General features: G+C 46.7%; 1 protein-coding gene across 1 annotated transcript in view; it reads right to left on the bottom strand.

Moving 5' to 3' along the window:
- The window catches only part of VSIG10L2 (V-set and immunoglobulin domain containing 10 like 2), a 35,645-nt gene extending 15,882 nt beyond the window's left edge, over positions 1-19,763 (bottom strand). The window contains 5 exon segments of the mRNA XM_065937058.1: positions 4,352-4,491; positions 4,780-5,096; positions 13,199-13,352; positions 14,319-14,618; positions 19,726-19,763. Of these exon segments, the coding sequence (XP_065793130.1) occupies positions 4,352-4,491; positions 4,780-5,096; positions 13,199-13,352; positions 14,319-14,618; positions 19,726-19,763 (949 nt within the window).
- Positions 19,764-20,253: the final 490 nt, after the last annotated feature.

Here is a 20,253-nt window from a genome sequence, read left to right as displayed (position 1 = left end):
TTCTTGTAAAGATTATTGTGACTATAAACGAAAAACTTACACTAGCATCTGGGGGGCTTCTTGGGTGCTTGTAATGTCCTGTTTCTTGTCTTGGGTAGGAGTTACAATTCAAGCTGTACGTTCATTTTGTACATATACTTGATACAATTTATACACACACACACACACACACACACACACACACACGCACACGCACACACACATCCAGCATCTGGTAAACCCCCGGCCACAGTGCATGATCAGTCAATGTCTCTTTCTTGCCCTCTTTGTGTTTGGGTTGAACTGGAATCTGCTTTTCTGACACATCTGTCCTTAGGGTTGAGTTCTTCCGATGAAACTTTGCAAAACTCTTTGAATCCCTCTTTCAAATGAAAGGCATCCAATATTTACAGCAGCATATCCAGCCCTCCTCTTCTCCACCTAAGCGGTAATCAGAGTTCTTGTCCATTGACAGGCCTGTGCTGGATGTGCCGGGTGTTATCTGCGTGCCAGGAAATAGCACTGCTGTCTGCATTACACGAGTGAGCTCGAATTCTCTCCATTTCCCCCGCCTCCAATGCCTTCATTTCCCACCTGGCTCCCTGCCTCTGGGCCTTCTTCAGTTGGTCCCCACCCACCTAGGGCTCTGTCCCCTCTGGGCTGGCTGGGGGTCCATGGAACTGCTAAGCTTCTTCTCCCTGGCAAGAAGACTCAATCTCTCTCTCAGTGATGTACTGTTAGGGTTTTGCTTATCCATCTTGTTGTTATTCAGTTGCTCAGTCATGTCTGACTCTTTGTGATCCTATGGACTACAGCATGCCAGGCTTCCCTGTCCTTTGCTATCTCCCAGAGCTTGCTCAAACTCATGTCCATTGAGCTGGTGATGCTATCCAGCCATCTTTTCCTCTGTTACTCCCTTCTCCTCCTGCCTTCAGTCTGTCCCAGGATCAGGTTCTTTTCCAGTAAGTTGGCTCTTTGCATCAGGTGGCCAAAGTATTGGAGCTTCAGCATCAGTTCTTCCAGTGAATATTTAGGGTTGATTTCCTTTTAGAATTGACTGGTTTGACCTTGCAGTCCAAGGGACTCTCAAGAGTCTTCTCCAGGACCACAGTTCAAAAGCATCAACTCTTCTGTGCTCAGCCTTGTTTATGGTCCACCTCTCACATCCGTACAGGACTACTGGGAAAACCATAGTTTTGTCAGCAAAATGATGTCTCTGCTTTTTAATACACTGTCTAGGTTTATCAAAGCTTTTTTTTCAAGGAGCAAGCATCTTTTAATTTGATGGCTACAAGTCACCATCAGCAGTGATTCTGGAGCCCAAGAAAATAAAATCTGCCACTGTTTATCCATCTAGTAAACACTGATTTCCTGGCCACCATGTACCAGGGTGTGTTGATTCCACGGCTTTGCAGGGCCCACACCCAGGCTCATGAGCAAGGCTGGTTGTAACTCAGCATTCTGAGAGGACACGGCAGCTCCATGGCGTTCCCGAAGCTCTGGACGAGGGAGTGGTGTGGCTGCAGCCGCTCTCCAGGTTTCTGGCCACTGCCTCACTTTCCAGGAACCTCTGCATTGCTGTGGGCAGCATCACGCCAGACTGGGACACTTGTTCAACTTTGGGGCTACGGGACTCTCATGCCTGGTCTCTTCCCGTCTTTCCCTCACATCTCTGCTTCTCTGAGCCAACCTGTAGGCCCCTCACTCTGTGCTGTGGTTTTAAGCCAGCTCGCCAGCCCGCCATGATCATCTTGAATCTGATGCTGAAGCCCCAGGCCTCACTTGGAAGGAGCAGAGTGTGGAAGGATGGGGACAGCTGGGCTGGAGCAGAGAAAGCAGATGCTCCTAGAAACAAACGGCTTTTCCATGTGTGTCCACGTGGGCTTTGTTGGAGGCCAACTATAGGCCCTGGGGACCCCCGCGGGAGATGAGCAGAGGGCTGGAGAGGAAATGGGCCAGAGGCTTTGCGGTCCACACGGCTCCCGCTGAGCTCACGGCTGAGAGGAGGGGGCGGGGGGCCCGGAGGGACAGAGGGTCCAGCAGGGGTCACCGCTTAGACACTTTGTAAACTGCTCCTTGGAGGCCGGAGAGGAAATGAACAAGGCTAGGTGGAGAGGAAGAACCACAGAGCAAGGGAGGAAGGGAGGGGAGGCAGAGGCCGAGGTGTGACCCTGAAGACAGAGACTTCTTGGGGCCTGGGGTCCCTGCCGGCTCTGCCTGGTAACAAGCCATCCTTCCATCTGCTTGTCCACGCTCAGTGGCCCCTTCCTGGGCTGCTATGCACAGGACACCCCGTTCTCCTGGCCTCCATTTCCTGATGGATTAACAGTGTGCTTGTCATGCCCACCAGCTGCTTCTCAGGGTTGCTGTAACAGTGTGGTGAAGGAGGAGAGGACTGTAAAAAGCATAAAAACTGCTGTACAGAAGGGGGCGTGCGACCAGGGCAGACCTTGGAGTCAGATCAGCGTTCAGATCCTGGCTCCATCATCCACTAGCCGGGCGACAGCAAACAAGTCACTTACTCCAAGTCTTGGTTTTTCCCCTATAAAAGGAGGCTACTCTTAGAAAAATTGTTGGTTTTGTTGTGTGTGATAATAGTTTTGTGTTTATATAAGACAATGTTTCTGTTTGTCTTTTAGTGAATGCTAAGACATTCAGGGATGAGATGTAATGGTATCTCTAAAATACCTTCGTCAACCTAGAGGGGTTGGATGAGGGATGAGAAGGAGGCTCAAGAGAGAGGTGTTATTTGCATGTGTGAGTGCTAAGTCACTTCAGTTGTGTCCAACTCTTTGTGACCCTATGGACTATAGCCCTCCAGGCTCCTCTATCCTCAGGATTCTCCAGGCAAAAACACTGGGGTGGGTTGCATGCCCTCTTCCAGGGGATCTTCCTGACCCAGTGATCGAACCCATGTCTCCTGCATCTCCTGCATTGCAGGTTCTTTACCACTGAGCCACCGGGGGAAGCCCCAGATATATGTAAATATACAGCTGATTCACTTTGTTGTGCAGAAGAAACTAACCCAACTTTGTAAAGCAGTTATACCCCGATAAAAAAGTAAGTATTAAATACAACTACTATTAAGAATCCTGGAGAAGGAAACGGCAACCCACTCCAGTATTCTTACCTGGAAAATATGGACAAGGGAGCCTGGAGGGCTATAGTCTTTGCAACCTTGGGGTTGCAAAGAGTCAGACACGACTTAACAACTGAGCATGCACGCGCTATTAAGAGAAAGAAATTAAAAAAACCTACATGAAAACAAAATCAGTGAAGCATCTTCAGCCAAGTCTTTAGTTCCACATTGCTTCAGGGGTTTTTACAGGGCAGATGCAAAACCTGCTTAATACCAAAGTTGTTGTTTAGTTGCTAAGTCAAAATCTGACTTTCTGTAACCCCATGGACTGTAGCCCACCAGGCTCCTCTGCCCATGGGGTTGCCCAAGAGTGAGTTGCCATTTCCTTCTCCAGGGGATCTTCCCAACCCAGGGATAGAACCTGCATCTCCTGCACTGGCAGGCAGATTCTTTACCATTGAGCCACCAGGGAAGCCCGACACCAAAGTTAGCATTTCCTTAATTTTGTGAAGCCCAAATTCACTGAAAAGTCATGTTAGGTATTCTCAGTGGAAGTGATGAGTAGGAGAAAGGAAAAAGCATTTGGAGGTAGAGTGGAGAGGGAGAGATTTTCCTGAGTTGAGGATCGGTCACAGGTCCCCGGGTCCCTGGAAAAGGATCAAGGTCAGGGCCATGACTGCTGGGGGCGGAGAAGTGGAGAGGCCCCCAGAGGCTCAGGCTACAAGGTCAGCAGCAACCACAAGGAACCCGAGGTTCGAAGCTTCTCTGTTTTTGGTAACTCAGGAAACCCTTGGGAGGGGCAAGGACTCCAGAATGGAATCCACTTTATCTGACTTTAGTGAAATAAAGGAACAGATACTCTTGCACACGTAAGTTTGTGGAGTGAAATTCACACCCACCTGCCTGCTATTGTTATCATCAGTGTCGCTGTTATTGCTATTATGAAATAGCCTGGAGCCTGGGCCAAGACACCAGATTTAAGAGCATATTGAATGCTGCTCTTGGTAGAGGGTCCTCTCCCAGAGAGGTTCCAGGCCCTTCCCTGCCCCAGCTGGTGCTGGGGTTTCTATCGTGCCTGGAGTGACAGTGCTAAGACTTTCCGTGACTGAGGGCCCGGTTGGAGAACTCAGCCTTGGCTGGACCCAGTGAGCTTCTGTCTGGACAGGGCTGCTGGGGATCCAGGCTCCAAGGTCAGCAGAGAAAGTCAGGGCTCAAGGAAAGCTTTTGCCTCTCTCTTCATCTTCAGACCTGGGCTGCTCCCCGCCGCCCCCTCCCAATCCCCTGCTCCCCAACCCGGCTCGATTCTCCAAGTTCCCTGGCTGGGGAGCTGGAAGGAGAAGGGAGTTTCCAGAATGTCTCTGTAGAGCTCCAGGGGGAGGCTTGGCAACTGGAGATTGTCAGCCGTCTCCTTGGCAACTGGCAGCCAAATAATTCTGGGAATGGAGGAGGGGGGAGCACTCTGCCGGGTGGCCAAGAGAAGCAGATCCCCGGCCTTCTGAAAACTTCAGTTCTTCATTACCTGTGTCAGTTGGGGTCCAGGTGGGAGACAGAAACCACATCAGTCATTTGAAAAGAGAATTGACTATAAAGAATTGGTAACTGGGTATAAAGTTGCTAATTAGGTAACACAAGAGCATGCTCGGAGCTGGCAGCGGCAGAGGCTGGGAAAACAAAGGAAGAGGCTAGAATCACTGAACCTTCAACATGGCAAGGAGCGGTACCCAGAGCCTGGGACCCAGAACGCTGAGGAGGAGAATCTGAGCAGGAAGCGAGGACCCCTTGGCTTGTGCCCAGGCCTCAGGAAGGAGCACCTGCCAGCTGGTGCTGGGGCTCTGGGGCAGGCGTGTGGGAGTGGGTGGTGGATGATGAAGCTGTCAGTGTTGGAAAAACTGCAAACTGCATTCAGCCGCTGCTTCAGGGTGGGCCTGCTGCTGCTGGGGTGGAGAAGTGTCATTGGAGTGAGGCGTACGGAGAACACACAGGCGCAAGGAGATGCCCACCCTTCTTTGTCCATCCCATAGCTTCCCTTTAGCGGCTCCTACCGGGAAATCCGAGAAGAAACAGCTAGCAAAGCAGAAGTGGGGTTCACAGGGCCCAAGGTCAGCATCGCAAAGCAGTGGACAGAGGATGGGTCTGGACCTAAGACATGAGACCCTTAGAGTAGGGACTTCCCTGGTGGTCCAGTGGCTGAGATCACACTCCTAATGCAGGGGCTGGATTTGATCCCTGGTCATGGAACTGCATCTCACATACCACAACTGAATTCAAACGCGGCAACTAAAGATCCAAATGTCTCAGTGCAGATTGAAGATCCCATGTGCTGCAAAGAAGACCCAGCATAGCCAAATATATAAATAAACGAGAGAAGAAAAAGAGCAGTGTCCAGATCTTCACTTCTTTGAATCTTTTACACAAAATGCAGGGCCCAGCCTTATAATTGGCACTCAATAAATGTTAAATTGGTAACTATGCCTAGCTTTTATTAAGCACTTTTAATAAGGCCAGGCAGAGTGCTAAGCAATGCTGAGCATATAGTTGGTACTCATCTAATATCTAGAGAAGGCAATGGCAACCCACTCCAGTGCTCTTGCCTGGAAAATCCCATGGATGGAGGAGCCTGGTAGGCTGCAGTCCATGGGGTCACTAAGAGTCAGACATGACTGAGTGACTTCATTTTCACTTTTCACTTTCATGCATTGGAGAAGGAAAGAGCAACCCACTCCAGTGTTCATGCCTGGAGAATCCCAGGGACAGGAGAGCCTGGTGGGCTGCCGTCTATGGGGTCGCACAGAGTTGGGCACGGCTGAAGCTACTTAGAGCAGCAGCAGCATGTAATATCACTGTCTGGCCTCCGTCTTGGTTCCTGAAAGGGCACATGGACCAGCCTTCCCTGGATGGACTCTGGCTTGTCTTGAAGAGTTACTGACATTCACAGGCTCTGACAGCTGGAAGGAATTTGTATAATGTTAGAGATGAAAACAACATCAGTGAAGAAGTATTTAGGTAAAAGTGGCCTTAAGAAAATGAACTATAAATCACTGTGATCAAATCATACATTAAAGGTAAAGGACAAGATAAATAGATCCAGGGGATGGAAATAGAAACCAGTTGGGAAATATAAAGAACATATGGAGTACAGTATAAGAATAAAGGTGGTATTTCAAACCAGTGGGGAAAAAGGATAGTTTATTTAATAAATTGTATAGACACAACTGGATGACTGTCTGAAAAAATAAAACAAGGTTAAGCTCTCTACCCCATGAGTTATTAAAACCAAGTTTCAAATAGATGAAAGATTTAAATGTATTTAAATTTAAACATTGAAAACAATTTAAATATTGGTTTTTATATTTAAACAATTTCACAAGGAAATATTTAAAACAATTTAAATATTTAAAACAATTTAATGAGGAAAAAATTAGGAGAATATTTATACAATCTAGGGTTTGAGGAGATTTTTCTAAACAAAGCAGCAAGTCCAGAAGCTATAGAGGAAAATTTTAAATGTTTAAAATTTGGAAGAATAAAAGGTAACATATACAAAATCAAAAGACAAATTATATACTGGAGCAAATATTTCAATTACCACCAGTAAAGAGTTAACATCTATAATACACAAAGAACTCATACACAATAAGAAAGAGAAATGACCTAGTTGAAAATGGACAAAACAAATGGTCAGTACATTTATGGGAAGATGCTTAATCTCTAATAGTCAGGGAGATGCAGATTTTAAGATGTGACACCTCTTTTCATTTATTGGAATAGCAAAACTTGAAAGAATGACGATGGTTATGGCTGGTGAAGACGTGGGAGAGACACACGTTCAAATGCAGCCGGCAGGTATGTGAATTACCTTGGACTTCTGAGAAAGTGATCTGGTAACATTTATAAAAATTAAAAATATGCATCTCTTTAATATAGTCATGTCATTTCTGGAGTTTATCCTATAGGGGAGTAGGAAAAAACCCTGACAAACTCCAGTACACAAGGTTATGGATACAAAAAATTCTTTATAACATTTTTTGTGGTAGGTTTTCTCACCACACCAGTCCTATAACATTATGCAGCTATTCAAAATAATAAATTGCACAAAGACAAACGCTGTATGATTCCACTTTAGATACCTCTATAATGGTCAAACTTATAGAAATAGAAAGGATGGTGGTTGTCCATGGTTGGGGTAGAGGCGGGATGGGGAATTGTTTAAGGGGTATGGAAGTTCAGTTTTGCAAAATGAAAAAGTTCTAGAGGTTGGATGTATTAACATTACTGAAAGTTACACTTTAAAATGGCTGAGATGATAAATTTTGTGTTATATGTGTTTGTGTGTGTGTTCTGTTGTGCCCAGCTCTTTGCAACCCCATGAATTGTAGCCCACCGGGCTCCTCTGTCCAAGGGATTCTCCAGGCAAGAATACCGGAGTGAGTTGACATTTCTTTCTCCAGGGGATCTTCCAGATACAGGAATTTCACGTGCACCTCCTGCATTGGCAGGCGGGTTCTTTACCACTGAGCCACCTGGGAAGCTACTTTACCACAATATAAGAAAAAATAAATTAGAAGGATTTTCATTAGGCTTCCCTAGTGGCTCAGACAGTACAGCATCTGCCTGCAGTGTGGGAGACCCGGGTTCAATCCCTGGGCTGGGAAAATCCCCTGGAGAAGGAAATGGCAACCCACTCCAGTACTCTTGCCTGGAAAATTCCATGGACTGAAGAGCCTGGTAGGCCACAGTCCATGGAGTTGCAAAGAGTCGGACAACTGAGTGACTTCACTTTCTTTCTTTCTTTCATGAGGTTAGGTGAGAAAAGCAACTTGCAGAGAAGTTGATGTGATATTTATGAAATAAATAGCAATGATTGCAAATAAATGTCTGTTGGGTAGTCAAGATCTGCTTGGCCATGACCCGTGTCCTCTGATTCCAGAGCATTCTCTCTTCTCAAAGCCCAGGATTCTAGACTAGCATTGGATTAAGCTCACTAGCTCTGTCAGCCTTTGGGCAGCAAAGCACCCTTTAGACTTTTGCCCTGGTGCTCCCCCATCTCAACCCTCCCCCTCAGGTACCCACAGGCTCTGGCACTGCCCGGCACAGCTGTTTCCAATATTCTGCACAAACTTTATTGAAGGAGAAGCCCCATTTATCATCCCTCAGGTCCTAGGTCCTCCTGAGTAGGTACATATGACCTGACCTGTCAGCAGAGCCTGAGCCCAGTCAAAGGGGAGATTGTTCTGAGCTGGGAGGTGAGAGGGGCAGGAGCCTGGGGAGTCTTCAGCCAGCCTGGAGCAGATGTAGGTGTTTTCAGGCTCAGGGGAAGGGGAGGCTAAGCTGAGAAAATTCTTTAAAGGCCCCTGGTCTGCTCGTCTTCTCCAGCCATATCTTGTTTATCTCTAGCCTCCAAGTGTAAGGTGTTGTGGTGCTAAGTTTAGTTGCTAAGTCGTGTCCCACTCTTGTAACCCCATGAACTGTAGCCTGCCAGACTCTTCTGTCCACAGAATTTCCTAGGCAAGAGTACTGGAATGGGTTGCCATTTCCTTCTCCAGGGGATCTTCCTGACCCAGGGATCAAATCCGGGTCTCCTGCATTGCAAGCAGATGCTTTACTATCTGAGCCACCAGGGAAGCTCCCTCTAGCCTCCAAGCCTCTTCCAAGAGATGTAGCCTACAGGAGGACCATCTCCCCATCCCCAGGCTCTAAACTCAGCCCAATATCTCTTTCCTTTCATCTCTCACCTGTACCACGAAACACCCCTAGATATAATTTTAAAAAAAAAAGAAAAGATAGCTCTTCACCATTCAACTCTTCCCAAAGCTGGGGAAACTCAAATACTGAAAATAACTTCAGTCAGTTCATGCAGTTGCTCAGTCATGTCCAACTCTTTGTGACCCCATGGACTGCAGCACACCAGGCTTCCCTGTCCATCACCAACTCCTGGAGCTTGCTCAAACTCATGTCCATTGAGTCGGTGATGCCATCCAACCATCTCATCCTCTGTTGTCCCCTTCTCCTCCTGCCTTCAATCTTTCCCAGCATCAGGGTCTTTTCTAGTGAGTCAGTTCTTCATATCAGGTGACCAAAGTATTGGAGTTTCAGCTTCAGCATCAGTCCTTCCAATGAAAATTCAGGACTGATTTCTTTTAGGATGGACTGGTTGGATCTCCTTGCAGTCCAGGGGACTCTCTAGAGTCTTCTCCTGGACCACAGTTCAAAAGCATCAATTCTTCGGTGCTCAGCTTTCTTTATAGTCCAACTCTCACTTCCATACGTGACTACTGGAAAAACCATAGCTTTGGCTAGGCAGACCTTTGTTGGCAAAGTAATGTTTCTGCTTTTTAATATGCTGTCTAGATTGGTCACAGCTTTTCTTCCAAGGAGCAATGTCTTTTAATTTAATGGCTGCAGTCACCATCTGCAGTGATTTTGGAACTCAAGAAAATAAAGTCTGTCACTGTTTCCATTGTTTTCCCATTTATTTGCCATGAAGTGATGGGACCAGATGCCATGATCTTAGTGTTTTGAATGCTGAGTTTAACTTAGAGGCCACCTAAGTCTCAACTTACTCTCAGTGTAGAAACTCTATCAATAGCATCCTTGACCAATGACCACACCAGTGATGCTTGAACATTCTAAGCAATGTGGTCCAGTAAGGTAGCCCTCGGCCTCATGCGACTCTGTGCTCAGTTGTTCAGCTGTGTCCGACTCTTTGCAACCTCATGGGACTTAGCCCACTGTGCTCTTCTGTTCTTGAGATTTCCCAGGCAAGAATACTAAAGTAGGCTGCCATGTCCTTCTCCAGGGGATCTCCCTGACCCACAGATTGAACCCAAGTCTCCTCCATCTCCTGTGTTGGCAGATGGATTCTTTACCACTAGTGACACCTGGGAAGCCCCAACTATGAGTTCCATAAACATATGTTAATTCACTTGATTGTGGCCATCATTTCACAATGGATCAAATCATCACTTTCTATACTTTAAATACATACAATTGTATTTGTCAACTCTATCTAATAAAACTAGGAGAAATTTAAAACTAAAAATTTAGTTTCTTAGTCACACTAGAAACATATCCAGCTTTTAATAGCCACATGTCATACAGTGTGTCAAGAAATTCAAGGACTCTCACCTCTTGCCGTAGTGGCAAGCTAGGAAGTTAATCTGCCAGTTCTGTGGATGCCAGCAGAAGACATGAGAATTCAGGATTTGAGATAAGGACTTTATTATTTATAGCAGTATCAGCAGTCAGAGTATCAGTATTTTCTTTCTCTGGTTTCCTGAGTTCCAATTCCCACAGGGCAATGTGAAGAGGGTCGGAGATACCTGCTTATATAGACATGCAGTGGATCACAATACAGGACTAGAACTCTGAGTTTAGGAGACCTGGATCTTTTCCAACAGGCAGGAAGACGAAGTTCTTTGCTCTGGAGGAAGACACTACCTTTTCCTTCCAAGGCTGTTGGCTATATAAATGCCCTTGAAAAGTGTCCAGAAAAAAGGCATTCAGTGCCTCTACTTTCAAATGTGCAGAAATAAAAGACCCATGGAGAACTATCTCCCAGCCTACAGTGGATAGTCAACATTTCCATCACTGCAGAGTTCTGCTGGACAGAGATGCTCTAAGCAATGGGGAGCCAGCTGCTTTGCTGGGAGTTCCCGATCACTTCTGAGTTCTGACCCAAGCGGTCACTGGGAAATGAGCCAGCATTGGCTCTTTGTATCCTTATGTATAAGTTTCAAGGTAAGGTGTTTTCCTTGATGCAGATGTTCTTTCATACCACACTTCCTGTCTTTCCTTTTTTTTTTTTTCATTTATGTTTATTAACTTCCTGTCTTTCCTAACGAATGAGTTAACATGTATATGGTGCTTCACCCAGGGCTTTCCTAAGCTCTATGGTCCTGGGGACACCATGAGGATCCAGGATACGGGGGCAAAGGGGTCTCAACCAGAACATTCCTGAGGGGTCCAACACTCCAGTGCAATAGTTCCTGAGCTAAAGAAGCATCAGAATCACCTGGAGGGTGTGAAAAAAGACCTTGCTGAGCCCCACCCACGACTCTGTGATGCAGGAGGTCTGTGGTAGAACCTGAGAGTTAAGAAGTTATCAGACGATGCTAACGCTCCCAACCTGGGGACCACACTGAGAGCCCCGGCTCTGGAACCACGGGAGCACTCTGAGCTGCTTGTAAGGTGATGCATGGATGATGATTGTTATCTTAAAGTTATTCATACTTTAATGCGTGTTAGAAAAACATAACCAGCATGTCAAACTAGCTATATTTTTAATAACTTTTATTTATTTATTGGCTGTTCAGGGTCTTTGTTGCTGGACAGGCTTTTTCTCTAGTTTCAGGGAGAAGGCCCTACTTTCTAGTTGCAGTGCTCAGCTTCTCATCGCAGTGGCTTCTCTTGCCGTGGAGCACAGACTCTAGTGTGTGTGGGCTTCAGTAGTTGAGGTTTGTGGGTTCAGTAGTTGCAGCTCCCAGGTTCTAGAGCTCAGGGTCAATAGTTGTGACACACAGGATTTGTTGCTCCGAGGCATGTGGGATCTTCCTGGATCAGAGATTAAACCTGTGTCTCCTGCGTTGGCAGTCAGATTCTTTACCACTGAATCACCAGGTAGGTCTTACCTAGTTATATTTTTTTAAGTAAAAATAAATTGATTTAAGGATATGTTTATACATCTATGTCATGTGAAGATTGGCAAAGAAGGTGAAAATAAAGAGTGATTGAAGTCTGGGCAGTACTGATGCAGGGAAGGGCAAAGAACAAGGATTCGGACAGGCCTGTATCCAATGCCAGATCTGCTGCAGGATGGAAACCACAACCTCTCAGCTGCTGCATTTATCAAAAGGAATCTTTTCTTATTTCTTTTTCTGTCTGGCTTATTTTACTTAGCATAATATTCTCCAGGTTCATCCACGTTGTTACTAATGACAGGTATTCCTTCTTTCTCAAGGTTTAATGATACATTTCATTTCATTTATATACACCATACCTCCTTTTCCATTGATCTTGGTGTTGTTTGGTCGCTAAATTGTTTCTGACTCATTGCAACTTCATAGACCATACACTGTAGCCCACCAGGCTCCTCTGTCCATGGGATAGGTGTGGGTTGTCATTTCCTTCTCCTGGGGATCTCCCCCGATCCAGGGATTGAACCCATGTTCAATCCTGCAATGGCAGGTGGATTTGTTTTACCACTGAGCCACTTGGGAAGCCCTTTCCATTGATCTGTCGATAGTCAAATGGCATCTTTAGGTTTCCCAGGACTAGTGAGGATCGAGTTACTCCCTCCGTCTCTCCTTCCCATCCTTCCTAAGGAGGCAGACACAACCCCCACCTTTAGGCTGCTACCAGTCTAAGAGACACACTCTGTCATCTTTAATAGCTTAAAAATCGTAGGCTTTGTTACAGTCCTGATTCTTTATCCTAACACAGAAGCCAAAGCCCTCCCTCCCTCTGGCTGCAGCCCAGAACTCTGGAAGGAGCCATAAACCCAGCCTAGGGGGCGAGTGGGGGGCCACATGGGCATCCCCTCCTGGATGGGCAGACCAGCCTCCCTCTGCTCCACAGTCCTTCCCTCGGGGGCAGCTGTTCTGCTCCTAATCACTCTGCCTCAGGTTAATCACACAGTTGCTTGGTGGCTCCTGAGCCCAAACCCACGTGAGAGGGCAGGACCCAGGCCTGGCCCAGAAAACCCAGCCAGGACAGAATCCACGTTCATCTTTTTAGAGCAACAAGGCCCTGACTTCATGAGCCTGCTGTCAGTGGTAGTAGGGCAGCAGGAAAGAAAAAAAAATGACTTCATGAGACAGGAAACCCAATATTCTTGGGACTATCTGCAAGAAGAAACCACACTGGAGGGCGGAGGGCTGTTGGGGGTGGGGCGCTTCGAGGAACTCAGACCAAACCCAGCTGGGGAGAGGTGGCCTTTTAAGCCAACCCCCTGGGTTCGTGCTTTTGGCTGAGGCCTCCAGACTCCAAGTGGGGTTCCTGTCCTGCCCCCAATTCCACGGGGCTTTCTGCTCCCTGCCCTCCTCGTTTTAATGATCTCAGACAGACATAAAAACAGCTGAGCTCAGCACAGGCGACTGAGACAGGAACGTTGCCTCAGGGTCCCCCAGGACCCCAGCTGGGTACCATGCCGCCCTCGGCTCCGTTTTGACGGGATAAAGTGAACTCATTTATTCGGTTGTAAGTGAGCTCACACCAGGCAGTGCCAGAGAACGGAGGAGACATAAATCTCTCTCGGCTCACGGAGTCACTGCCAAACACCTTGGATAAAACTCTCTGCCTGTTCGAGACAGTTTTCCCCCCTTTTAGAAATGAGGAGGGAAAAAGTACTAAAAATCGAAGGGAGTCGGGGGAGGGTGTTAGCAGATTCTGGGAATGACAAACTTGTCAACGCTTTTGCCTAATAAAAATTCTTCCAGTAAGAAAGGCAAACTTTTAACTCAGAGATTTTCCTGAGCGGGCTTTCGGGGGAGGGGAGTAGGGTGGAAGGCATTGCTGGTCATCTGGCCGGGGAGCAGGTTAACTCTAATGGGGGAGCCAGGGGGTTTTCTTACATCCATCAAGGCTGTGTCCGCACCAGAGGTGGGCGGCTGGTCACACTTCACCCTCAGTGCTGTGGGTACAGCCTCAAACGTTTCTAAACTAGAGCAAACTCAGGCAGGCTGTTGGAAAACGTTTTGAAAACTCCCCAACCACAGAGCAACCTTACCTCCAGGGGTGTGTGTAGTCACTCAGGGAAAGGACAGTGAATGATGTCCCCAGTCGCCACAGGACCAACCACTGCTTTTGCTTTTCCTGCACCGGGAGAGGTCCTTAGAGTTTGTAGTCTTTGCAAACACTGACAGCAACAAACACATTGCTGAAAGTCACCCACAACCTCACCAGCCCTATGATGCAGGGGTCCTCAACCCTTTTGGCACCAAGGACTGGTTTTGTGAAAAGACAGCTTTTCCACGGACAGGGGGTAGAGAGGATAGTTTCAGGATGATTCAAGTGCATTACATTTATTTGCTCTTTATTTCTATTATTATTGCATCAGCTCCAGTTCAGATCATCAGGCATTAGATCCCAGAGGTTGGGGACCCCTGATGTGATGTACCCAGCTCTTTTGTTTCCACATTTCTTGTCTACACACACACTTTTAAAGCATCATTGTGACTGAGACTCCAGGCAAACCTCCTGTCCACTACCTCTCCTTTTTCAGCCAAGACGTCTCACCTAGATCGTTGTTCTAGGATTTCACTACTCAGAACGTGCTCTGCAGACGAAGGGCGTCATAGCCACCCAGACCTGGGATCTCAGGGCCCACACTTCTTGGCGGTTTCGTTTACACTCATGGCTGGGCGAGGGGACTCTGAACACATAGGCAGGGTCTAAACTCCTATAAGCTGGAGCGATGCCATTCCTTCCTTCCCTGCTCTTCCTGTAGGAATGGGGCACGAGCGAGCAGCAGGCACTGGTCTGGGTGCAAGATGGGTTAAGAGGGTACCTTCCTGCACCACCATGTTTTACCCCACACGAAGCAGCGATGAGAAGGATTTCAGAGCTGGAGGGGAGTTTGGGGGATGGGACTAGAAACCGGGTCTCTTGACCCCTCCAGACGTGTCACTGTCTCTCACCTGGACTCCCTCAGGCAGACAAGTCAGCAGGAGGGCGTGCCCGGCCCAACCTGGGAGCACTCAGAGAGACTCCTCGTCTCTCCACCCTTGGGGGTCACGGCCTCCTGGGCAGGCCAGGCTTGTCCATCCCCTTGTGTCTTGGCTCCAGGAGCCCTTCCTGACCTTTTTGAGACAGGAAAGATCTACCTCATGATTCAGTATTGTAAAGAAATCAGTTCTCCACCGATTAATGTATGGACTGAGTAAATAAATTATTACTGCCAAGTGGGTATGGATAAAAATTAAGAGGGTTTTTGAAAGTTGAGGACATGGATCTAAAATTACTCTTGAAGAATAAAACTGGTAATGATATTTTTTTTAAAAAGATGGGAATTAAGATAGCCAAAAGGAGGAATAAGTCCTTACATTAAAGCATTATATAACAATAATACTTAAAATTATAGCACTGGCACAGGAATAAACTGAAATTAAGTACCCAGAATCCTTCTATATGTGTGGAGGTATATAGAAATTTATTAAGATAAAGGAGATAGCAGAAGAAAGTGAAAAAAAAGAAAGATTTCTCAATGAAAGGCATTGGAATTATTAGCTTTTTTTAAAAAAGGAAAAATATGGCCAATATCTTTTTTAAAGCTAAAATCACAATAATACTCAAGAATAAAACTGAATGTTTCCTAGAGCAGGGAACATTCTAGAACTAGCAGACAAAATCCATACAACTATTGAATCATTTCACTACGAAAATGAGATAGTTTTGTGTGTAAAAGCCATAGTACAAATAAAAAGGGCAAACTAGAAAAGCATATGTCCAGTAAAAAGTTAACCTCTTTATTTGGAAAAACCAAGTCACACAGGTATTTCGCAAACTTAATAAGGACAAAATTAATATCTCATAAGACAAATGGACAAAGCACAGTACAGATGTTTTTCAAACAGTGAACCACATGCCAAAAAAAATTTTAAGAAAAGGAATTTTGTATTAAAAGAGATGTAAACCAGAAAAAGTTACCAAGCAATTTTGAAGTGAAAATGGGTAGGTGAGGTGAAATGAGTGGGAGTAATATAAGCATCTTTAATTCTAAGAAATAATTCAAAATAATGGGAAAGATTTGCTGCAGCTTTTTTTTTTTTGCCTTGCTGCATGGCTTGCAGGATCTTAGTTTCCCAACCTGGGATCAAACCTGAGTCCTCGTCAGTGAAAGTGTGAAATCCTAACCACTGGACCACCAAGGAATTTCCAGCATTATTTATAATGTTGAAAAACTGGACAGCCACATAAACGTTCAACCAGGATAGTAATATGCATTGCATTATATTCACCTGATAGGATAATCTAATCAATCAGTGTTATTATAATAATTCCAAAGACTATGTAGTAACATGGAAAAAACACGTTAATGTTTCAAATCAGTTCAGTTCAGTCGCTCAGTTGTGTCCAACTCTTTGCGACCCCATGAACCGCAGCACGACAGGCCTCCCTGTCCATCACCAACTGCCGGAGTTTATCCAAACCCATGTCCATTGAGTCAGTGATACCACCCAACCATCTCTTCCTCTGTCGTCCCCTTCTCCTCCTGTCCTCAATCTTTCCCAGCATCAGGGTCTTTTCTAATGAGTCAGCTCTTTGCATCAGGTGGCCAAAGTACTGGAGTTTCATCTTCAACATCAGTCCTTCCAATGAATGTTTCAAATAAAAGGACACAATACCATCTATGCACTACAATCAACCACAGTCATATTAAGATGAAAAGGACCATTTCCAGACAGTAAGTGTTATAATAATTTTGGTAATTATCCCCATCACTTTTGTTTGCTGTTTTATTGCTTTTGTTGTGTTAGTCACAGCTCTTGCGACCCCATGGACTGCAGACCACCAGGCTCCTCTGTCCATGGAATTCTCCAGGCAAGAATACTGGAGTGGGTTGCCATTTCCTTCTCTGTTTGCTTTTATAATGTAAATATTAAATAAAAATCATCCACATTCTGCATAAACTGATGAAAATAGGTACAATGGTTACAGAGGGAAGATGGTTACACAGGGAAGTTGGCAAATCTGATAATTAAGGCAGGTAAGAGTTATTCACTCCAGGGACTTCTCTGGTGGTCCAGAGACTAAGACTCCATGCTCCCAATGCCTGGGGGACCCAGGTTCAACCCCTGGTGGGGAACTAGATCCCATATGTGGCAACTAAAGATCTTGTCTGCCACAACTAAGACTCGGTGCAGCCAAATAAGTAAATACATTTTAAAAGGAAAAGTTAGCCACTCCATTTTCTTTTTGCTCATGGGAAACAATCTTCCTCTGTACAAAGCTCCCATGGCTCATACTCTCCTGTGTGTGTGTGTGTGTGTGTGTGTGTGTGTGTAGGTCTGCTGTGTGAGGTCATGGAAACTTAGCAATTTAAAATGGGTAGAGTCTCCGAGATCATTTTATTTCTGACTCCCAGCTAATTCAAGAACCAGAACTACAGCGTCCATTGCAAATAAGTGTAACGGATGCTTCTGAATGACTGAATATTCCCGCAAGATTAGGCTCTGCCTTCTCAGCCGCACCCAAGACTGCTGTGCAGAAACACACCCCCAACCCTCACACAAAGCGGGGCTCCCTTGCCAATCGCTTCCTTCCACTGAGATTTCAAGTCACAAATCACAAACTCAGGGACTGAGTGAGACCGCATCGCCTTCCTAACAAAAGGAAAACCAACGCAAAATGAGACGATCCCCATTCATGTCAAATGTATAGTGGAAATGGGAATGTAGACACCCACGGCTACTCTACTGAATAGAAAAAAAAGTTATCAGAAAGAAATGAATCCCTAAAGTGCAACAGATAGTTGCCTATGCTTCTCCCTAAAAACTAAAGCCTTTCATTTTTCTTTGTTTTGGTCGTGCTTGCAGCATGTGGAATCTTAGTTCCCCGACCAGGGATCAAACTTGTGCCCTCTGCAATGGAAGCTCAGCGGAGTCTTAACCACCAGACAGCCAGGGAGGTCCTGAAACTAAAGACTTTTAGATCTATAAAGACTCTCATTTGGAAAATTCTTTCAGTTGTTCTGAATACCAGACGGGGAAGGCCATCTTTTCCGTGCTCATCTTTCTCATTATCCTAGCGCTTCTGGTTGAGTCTAAGCTCAGCACCAGAAGTACGAGGCTGATAAGCGGAGAGGGAGGGCTGGCAGCCCCACATGGGCAGTGGAACTCTGCCCTGGGTTTGCAGGACACGCGAGTGCTTCTCTTAACCAGGAATCATCCCATTTCACGTGTGTTTCCTGTATTTTGTGAGAAGAGTCCAAAAGCTTCATGTTTAAAGGCAGGGTGGAATCACTAAAAAGAGATTCTGTGTGTGTCTGTCACTCAGTTGTGTCTGACTTTTTGCGACTCCATGGACTGTAGCCCACCAGGCTTCTCTGTCCATGGAATTGTCCAGGCAAGAATACTGGAGAGGGTAGCCACTTCCTCCTCCAGGGAATCTTCCTGTCCTAGAGATTGAACCCAGGTCTCCTGAATGGTAGGCAGATTCTTTACCATCTGAGCCATCAGGAAAGCCTGCTGTCCTCCACTCCAAATTCATATGTTGAAACTTTAACTGCCTCTTGCCTCACCACGTGATGGTATTTGCAGGTGAGGCTTTGGGGAGGTAATCAGGCAGTGAAGGGGGCCCCCATGGTGGGACACTGGGATTAGAGACGCCAGGTAGAAGGCATGTCCCTTTCTCTCGGCCACGTGAGGACACCATGAGAAGGCAGACCAGTCTGCACTTCACCAGAAGCCGACCCTGTTGGAACTTGATCTCAAATTTCCCGGCCTCCAGAAATTTAAGGAAATAGATTTCTGTTGTTTAAGCCCCCCAGTCTATGTGGTATTTATATATATATATATATATAGCTTGTTTTTTTAAAAAAATTATTTTATTTTAATGGGAGGATAATTACAACATTGTGATTTTTTTTTCATACAGCAACATTAATCGAACATAGATATACATGTGTCCCCTCCCTCCTGAACCCCCCCATCTCCCTCCCCACCCCACTCCTCCAGGTTGTCAAAGAAGACTGGCTTTGGACGCCCTACCTCATACATCAAACTCCCACTGGCTATCTATTTTACATATGGTTATGTATATGTTTGAAAGCTATTCTCTCAAATCATCCCACCCTCTCCTCCCACTGAGTTCCAAAGTCTGTTCTTTATGTCTGTGTCTCCTTTGCTGCCCCGCACGTAGGATCGTGTCGTCTTTCTCGATGCCCTATATATGCGTTAATATGTGAAATTTGTCTTCCTCTTTCTGGCTTGGTTCACTCTAGGTGGCATTCTGTCACAGCAGCCCGGGCCCACTGAGACACGGAGCAGGAAGGGAAATGGAGGAAGAGGGTGTCTCTGACAGTGGTCCGGCTGCCCCATCCCTGCTTAGAGAGCCCAGGAGAACCAAAGGAGCATGTTGGCCTGAGGAGGGAGCAGCACCGTGAGGGAGGAGGAGTCAGCAGAGGGAAGGGAGGAGTGGGAGCCCCAAGTCTTCTCTCAGCCCTTGAGTAAAACACATAGAAAGATGCCGGGGGGAGTTCTGCAGGAGTTCCTCCCAAGGCTGAGCGCTGGTGCTCCCTGCTGCGTAGCGCAAGGCTGGGGTTTTTCTTGGTCTGTGGGTTACCGGGTCATGAGGGTCTTCAGTATACAGGCTGACTCCCTGGAGGTGGTGGAGGGTGGAGCAGGGGGAGGAGCTAAGAGGACCCAGCTCTTCTGTTGTTCCTGGGGGAAACTACCATGGCCTCTGCACGGGCCTGCGGGGCTGTCTGTTCAGCAGGAAGGGCCCTGAGCTTGGAGGGTGAAGACGAACAGGCCCATGGGGAGCCCCTTGCCCTGGCCCCCACTGCAGCATCCGTGCCTGCAGTTGTGCTATCTAAACCTGGGTCCTCTAGCAGACCTGCCCACCCCCCCTGCCTTGAGTCAAAGGGAAGGAGGCTGAGCCTCTCAGGGAACCAAAAGCAGAACCGAGGTTGGACACTGGCTCCTCTCCCAGGGTCTTGTCTGGAAAGGTACCACTCATCTTCCCAGCAATCCTCCAGACTTTCCACCATTGACGACATGTGTGGAGGTGGCCAGAGCCCTCCTGGGTGGCCCCAGGAGCATCAACATCTTCTCAAGGGCAAAAGCCATCACACCTTCTGGGAAGGGCTGTCAGACATCCTACCAGACCAGGACCCATGAATTAGTCTTTCCTGTCATTCATGGTTGTCTCTGATCCATCACCTAGCGTCCAGGACCTGCGCCCCCGCCGGTGAGGTGTTCACTCACAGTTCCCGCTGGAAATCACAGCCCTGCTGTATGTAATCGGGAATTTCAATATGCTCACGGTCTAATGCTGGCCAAGATAAACCGAATGGGTCTGGTTTAGTATCTGGTGCCAAGTAATACACAGCTGATTAACCCAGCTCCCAGATGCGCTGGAATCATCTGGCCATTCCCAGCTTCTCCATGCACTCTTTCTCTCAGGCAGGCATCCACGGAGAGAGACGATCTGGCCCAGCCAGGCACGAGGATGCGGAGACTGCTGGCAGTTCTGAGCAG

Source organism: Muntiacus reevesi, chromosome 5 (assembly GCF_963930625.1).
Source record: "Muntiacus reevesi chromosome 5, mMunRee1.1, whole genome shotgun sequence".
NCBI lineage: Eukaryota > Metazoa > Chordata > Mammalia > Artiodactyla > Cervidae > Muntiacus > Muntiacus reevesi.
The sequence above is the reverse complement of the archived record's forward strand: the minus strand, read 5'-3'. Positions and strand labels throughout refer to the sequence as shown.